The following is a 7,500-nucleotide window of genomic DNA, read 5'->3' on the forward strand; positions in this document are numbered from 1 at the left end:
TCTCCCTCTCCTCTCCTCTTCTCCTCCTCTCTCCTCTTCTTTCCAATCTCCTCTCTCTCCTCTCCTCTCCTCCTCTCTTCTCCTCTCCTCTCCTCTCCTCCCTCTCTCTCTCCTCTCCTTTCCACCCTCTCTTCTCCTCCTCTCTCCTCTTCTTTCTACCCTCTCTTCTCCTCTCCTCTCCTCTCTCCTCTCCTTTCCACCCTCTCTTCTCCTCCCTCCTCTCCTCTCCTCTCTCTCCTCCTCTCCTCTCTCCTCTCCTCTCTCTCTTCTCCTCTCCTCTCCTCTCTCCTCTCCTCTCTCCTCTCTTCTCCTCCTCTCTCCTCTCCTTTCCACCCTCTCTTCTCCTCCTCTCTCCTCTTCTTTCTCCCCTCTCTTCTCCTCTCCTCTCCTCCTCCTCCTCCTCTCCTCCCCTGCCCCCCTCTCCTCTCCTCCTCTCTTCTCCTCTCCTCTCCTCTCCTCTCCTCCTCTCTCCTCTTCTCCTCCTCCTCTCCTCCTCTCCTCTCCTCCTCTCATCTCCTCTTCTCCTCCCTCTCCTCTCCTCCTCTCCTCTCCTCCTCTCCTCTCCTCTTCTCCTCCCTCCTCTTCTTTCCACCCTCCTCCTCCTCCTCTCCTCCTCTCTCATCTCCTCTCTTCTCCTCTCCTCTCTTCTCCTCTCCTCTCCTCTCCTCTCTCATCTCCTCTCTTCTCCTCCTCTCTTTTCCACCCTCTCTTCTCCTCGCCTCTCGTTTCCACCCTCACTTCTCTTCTCCTCTCCTCTCCTCTCCTCGCCTCTCCTTTCCTCTCCTCTCCTGGTAAGTGACTGAGACAGACGGAGAATGATTAAGTTGGGTAGGAGTGAGCGAGGACAGATGCGTCCAATAACTACAATCCTCCTCTGACATCCAGAATCTAAAAATCTTCCCCTTTGTGTTTCTGGTGCAGTTTGATTCCTGTTCTTTCTTGTACTGTGTTTTTTTGTGTGTGTATTTGTGTATATTATTGCGTACATGCGGCAATACGTACACATGCGGCTATTTCAATATTGTGTGTGTGTGTGTGTGTGTGTGTGTGTGTGTGTGTGTGTGTGTGTGTGTGTGTACTGTATGTCATTGTCACTCTCCAACCTCAGCTGTGGAGTGCTAATAAATGTGGTGTGTGTGTGCCATTTGTTTTGTGTCTCCTTGGTTCTCTGTGGAGAGCAGGGATCTCAGCCAGCACTCTCCACTTGTGTCACGCTCAGAGACTCAGTCACGTGCCCCCAAGCACAGGAGCGCTCAAATAAAACATACCACAACTACACACACAGAGACAGACAGAGAGACAGACAGAAACAAACACACACACACACACACACACACACTCACACACACACACACACACACATTCACTCACACAATCACTTACACACACACACAGAGCCACATTGAGTACAGAGAAAGTCTAATTTCCTGTGTTGTCTCTGTTTTCCCAGAGATTCATTGGTGATCAACTCGAAGATTCTGACCGTGATGGTGCGACCACAGCCAAAGCTCACCGATCCCGTGGTCGTGGTGCTTGCACCACTGCTCAACGTAAGAACACACACATGTCTGCCCACACACACACACGTATTGTGTGTGTGTATGATTATGACTCTCAGTAATTAATGGAGGTCAATACGTTACATGGTAAAAAACTCACTCAATCCAGCCAAGTCCTCTTATTATCAGAACTCGGCTTAATTGCAACACACGCATACACACACATACACACATGCAAAATACGACACATACATCTCCACATACACCCATATACAACACGTACATTCACACTCACACACACACATACATACACACTAACACACACACACACATTCACTCACACAATCACTTACACACACACACACACATTCACTCACACAATCACTTACACACACACACACACATTCACTCACACAATCACTTACACACACACACACATTCACTCACACAATCACTTACACACACACACACATTCACTCACACAATCACTTACACACACACACACACACTCACACACACACACACTCACACACACACATACATACACACTAACACACACACACACACTCACACACACACACACAGAGCCACATTGAGTACAGAGAAAGTCTAATTTCCTGTGTTGTCTCTGTTTTCCCAGAGATTCATTGGTGATCAACTCGAAGATTCTGACCGTGATGGTGCGACCACAGCCAGCTCACCGATCCCGTGGTCGTGGTGCTTGCACCACTGCTCAACGAAGAACACACACATGTCTGCCCACACACACACACACTCACACACACACACACTCACACACACACATACATACACGCGACGACGCACACACGCAAAGACGACGCACGCACGCACGCTATCACACACACACACACACACACACACACTCACATACTTGTACACACATAGTACTATACTTAAACACACATACTGTGGTAAGTCTTTGTGTTGGCTGAAGTGTGCCCCACTATGTCATGACACCACCATGCTTGCCTGCGGTTCCAGCCTCTGCCACTTGGGGGCGACTCGCCACATCATTTCCCCAGTCTTGTGGTATGCATGATGGGACACAGTCTTCCTTGCTCTGGAGGATGTCCCGGGATAAGCCACAAAGAAAGCCATCTGCTTGTCTTTTTACCTTTGACGTTTGAACTTTGACCTGACCCTGGGGTCAAGCACTTTCATTGAACCCTGAACCTTCCTTATCTTGGAAAGACTAGAAGTAATTTGACGGACTGGACAGACATTGTTGTGTGTGTGTGTGTGTGTGTGTGTGTGTGTGTGTGTGTATGGATGTTTGTGTATGTCAAGAAATGGATCTTAACAAGACCCTTAATGAACTGGTCTAGCACTAACTAGGCACAAGCAAAAGACATCATGCCAATCCATAGCCTGGGAGTATCCAATTGAGCTTTCGACAAATTTGGGATTTGCTCTGCAAATCCTTATGGCCAAGAGGCCATTGAAGCTCATTTCCAATGTCCCTAAAACATGGGCACACGAATACAATCGCTAATCTGGCATAAATATGGAGTAAACAACGGCATGTAAAACCTTCATTTACAATATTACTATGCTTTTGAAACGATCTGGTGTTGAGTTTAATGTACCAGTTTAATGTTTAATTTCACTGCTAGTTACGCCCCCTGCAGGAAGTCGTAGGTCAATGAAAAGTTTCCAGACCCACTCCCAATTGTACAGTTGTGAAGGTCTGGCTGTTCCCAGGCTAGTCAATCCATCCACCAATCAGGAACCATCATGCAAGTGATCACTAATGGAAGCTCTGGCGCCGGCAGGGTGGGGAACATGAAACCAACATGGACGTTGGACGAAGGGCTTGCTGTTAAATCTGCTCAAATCAAACACTGTGGAGGACTGAATGGGATGTGTGTTGTGAATGTCCCCCTCTCTTTGGAATTTGTACACACCTCTGGATAACTCAGAGAGACAGAGGGCTGTGTGTGTGTGAAAGAGAGAGAAAGAGGGAGAGTTTTTTGTTGTGTGGAGTGATTGATAGCTGAAGAAAGAATCAATATTTAGGCACCTGCAGTCTAGACGTGTGTGTGTGTGTGTGTGTGTGTGTGTGTGTGTGTGTGTGTGTGTGTGTGAGAGTGTGTGTGTGTGTGTGTGTGTGTGAGTGTGTGTGTGTGTGTGTGTGTGTGTGTGTATGTTTACTTCAGGGCTGACTGAAGGCATTTATTCCGACTTTTGGTGTGTGTGTGTCAGACACAAATATACAATATTGGGCCTATATTATTATATATGGGATTTGTACTATTCTATATACATACTAGGCCTATACTATTCACCTCATTCACAAAGTGAACAGAGTCTGATCACTCATGATTGAGATTCGTTTACAAGCTAGCATGGTGACGGACATGCACACACATAGACAAAGCGTTGTCACCATGGTGACTTTGAAATCATTGGTCCAGCCTAACCAATAACATTGATCAGAGATTCCTAACATTACTTCCTACTTCGCCTGAACTTTACAAAGTGACAATAAACAGCATCAACAGTCAGTCATCAGCAATGTGGGTCTACCTTTGCTGCAAATAAATGTCTGCTTTTTTCCAACTGCATTTGTTGACGGTTGCACGCCTCTCGTCACCCCCTCTCGTTGCTAACTGGGCAGCTAGTCTGCCAACTGATGGAAACGCTATTGAACTATCTATCGTCTTCCAGACTAGTATCTCCCTGATAGGACCTCTGCTTTTGAATGTTTTGTTCTGTCTACAGTATGTGTTTCTTCTCAAATTCCAATTTAATGAGATGTACTGGCATGGCTGTAAAAGTTCTAACATGCCCAAAACTGTGTTCACCTTGGGTGTAGTTGAATAATGACAGTTTGGTATGTAAAATGGACATGTAATGAACTACAACTCCCATTTGTGCTTCCTTCATATTTCTATCAGAAAACTTAAAATGGCCGCAGTAAAACTCAGTGAAGTCCCCATGTTTCATAACACAAGGCATTGGCCCCCTCAAAATGTACATACACCAGCCCCACGCAGCTCAACAACAGGATGCCACAATGACTACATACCATGATGTACATACACACCATTGGGATTTACTGTATATGCATGTTACCGTACTTCAAAGAAGTAGTGCTGAATTTTCTTTTTTTTTGCTAAAATGACAGACACACAAGGAAATTAGTTCTTATTTTTGCTTAGCTTAGCATACAAAGCTAGCTAGCTAGCTACCATGCTAGCTAGCTATGCTAGCTATGGTTTACTAGCACACTAAGCTAACCCTAAGTGCTGTCTATTATTCCGAGGCAGTTACATAGCTAATAGCTAACATTAGCTAGCCAAGACGGCAGAACAAAAAACATGTTTGTAATTCGTATAAAAGCTGTTGTCTCGTTATATTTGATTAAAAATGTGTCAGCCAAATGTAATGTAATATTGATGACATATATATGCATTCATTGACATAAACATGATTCTGGCTCAAACATATAAAAACAGGTCCTGCTTAAAGCTCACTTAATTATTCATGTGTGGATGCCAGAAAACCATGAAGGGTGGTAATATCTGCTAAAATGGGCAGTTCTATCTCCCCAGTCTAATTAGAGGGTTACAAATGGGCTAATAAAATAACATCTGATCAAAGTTGCATACCTTCTGTGTTAACATCAGAGAACATGATAAAGTACTCCGTTCATCTGTTCTATGACCTCTTTAATGTTTAATAAAGGAGTGTTAAACCTCTCTAACTCCCTCTTTCTCTCTCTCTCTCTCTCTCTCTCTCTCTCTCTCTCTCTCTCTCTCTCTCTCCTTCTCTTACGCTTCTTACAGGGCACGACAGACCCACAGTGTGTCACCTGGGACTATGGGAACATGTGAGTTAACTTACTGCACACACACACACACACACACACACACACACACACACACACACACACACACAGCACACACACACACACACACACACACACACACACACACAGCTGAATATAGTTGATATAGACACAACATATGTGTCTATATGTTGGAGGAAGTTTCATTGCACTGAATGAGTGAAACGATGCGTGGACAAATGACCCAGAACAAATCCTCTTGGCACTCAGTCATCAGAATAAACCTGTGTCCTGCATTTCCTTGAAGGCCGATGTTGACCCCAGTGTCCCTGCGCAGCCATTGGGTTCATAAATCCTCCTTTTTGTCTCTTTTCACTGCCTCTCCTTGCTTGTGTTGGCAGCAGCGCTGTGTGGTGCTGCACTTCTCTCTGAGTGGCATTTCTAATAGGAGAACGCTTTTGAAGGCCCCTCTCCATCTCTCTAACCGCCCTCCCTCTCTTCTTCCTCTCTCTCTCTGTATTTCTCTCTCTGTCTTTCTCTTTCTCTCCTCTTTCCTGCCTTCTCTCTCTCTCTCTCTCTCTCTCTCTCTCTATCTTGCTGTATTTCTCTCTTCTCCCTCCCTCTCTCTCCCCCCCCCCTCTCTCTCTCTCTCTCTCTCTCTCTCTCTCTCTCTCTCTCTCCTGTAAAAGCCCTTTGGTGTATCATGTGGGATAAAGGCAGGAGTGGCCTGTTTTACTCTCGCTGTTGGGTGCAGGAAGGGATCACACACACACACACACACACACACACACACACAGACACACTCACTCACTCACACACACACACACACACACACACACACACACACACACACACACACACACACACACTCACTCTCTCTCTCACACACACACACACACACAGACACACACACACACACACACACATACTGCTCTATAGAGGTGCCATGCAACAGTTTCTGTTTTGTGTGTGTGTGTGTGTGTATGCATGTGTGTGTCTGTGTGTGTGTCTGTGTGTGTGTGTGTGTGTGTGTGTGTGTGTGTGAGTGTGTGTGCTCGTGCATGGGGAGGGGAATGTGTAATTACCAAAGCAGAATACTCCCTCTATCTGAAAGGAGCCGCAAAGTCAATTAACAGCACCACAGATTACCTCCCCGACCAAATTAAATTCTGGATCATTAGAAAAAGATGAATGCTCCAGAGTGATTAGAAAATCTGCAGCTGTGCCATGTGGAGATGTATATCTCCCTCGACGAACCAACGGCACACTTCTATAGACCCCTGCCACGTCAAGGGCCAAGCACCGGGGGTTCTGGGGAATGCGGTCTTTAGGGCTGGTCTCTTTGTTGCTAATGGAATCGTGTGTGTGTGTGTGAGTGTGTTATCCTGCTCTGTGATATAGTATAGAGGAGCCCATTTTGGCTTAATCAGAGAGAGGGGAGGCAGTTCCTGTGGAGGTCAACATCATCAGTCAGTGTGTGTGTGTGTGTGTGTGTGTGTGTGTGTGTGTGTGTGTGTGTGTGTGTGTGTGGTGTGTGTGGACCGAAAACCCCCCACCCTGTCCTCTGAGGTGGTACACACACACTCAGACACAAACATGCACACACACACACACACACACACACACACACACACACACACACACACACACAGCACTGGGGGAAAGGTGCTCACAGACCACACTATGAGAGAAATTAAATAGAATCTGACTCCAAATGAACGGTCTCCTGGCACACAGTCAAGGCTGGATTCAAGGTTTTTGAGCAAGCGAAGATGAATGGATGTCCAGGAATGTCATGGGTTAGGAACTTAATTTCCTCCCAGTTGGAAAATGGGCTGAAGGTTGTGTCTGTTTTGTGAGTTTCATCAGTAGCATGTACAGTGGAGGTAATGAATAAAGGCTTAAATGTGTGTGTGTGTGTGTGTGTGTGTGTGTGTGTGTGTGTGTGTGTGTGTGTGTGTGTGTGTGTGTGCATGTGTGTGCATGTCTGTGTGTTTGTGTGTGTGTGTGTGTGTGTGTGTGTATGTCTGTGTGCATGTCTATGTGTGTGTGCATGTCTGTGTGTGTGTGCGTGTGTGTGTGAGTATTTCTGAGCGACCAACGTCTGTGCAGGCAGTCTTTTCCGAGAAGCACTCAACTGCGATGTGCTTCCAGTAAGTCCGGTTTTGATAGCTGCAGCTCTGATCGATT

General features: G+C 46.1%; 1 protein-coding gene across 1 annotated transcript in view; it reads left to right on the plus strand.

Moving 5' to 3' along the window:
- The window catches only part of adgrb2 (adhesion G protein-coupled receptor B2), a 345,858-nt gene that overhangs the window by 218,870 nt on the left and 119,488 nt on the right, over positions 1-7,500 (plus strand). The window contains 2 exon segments of the mRNA XM_048230149.1: positions 1,451-1,550; positions 5,309-5,352. Of these exon segments, the coding sequence (XP_048086106.1) occupies positions 1,451-1,550; positions 5,309-5,352 (144 nt within the window).

The sequence above is a fragment of the Alosa alosa genome, chromosome 20 (assembly GCF_017589495.1).
Source record: "Alosa alosa isolate M-15738 ecotype Scorff River chromosome 20, AALO_Geno_1.1, whole genome shotgun sequence".
Taxonomy (NCBI): domain Eukaryota; kingdom Metazoa; phylum Chordata; class Actinopteri; order Clupeiformes; family Clupeidae; genus Alosa; species Alosa alosa.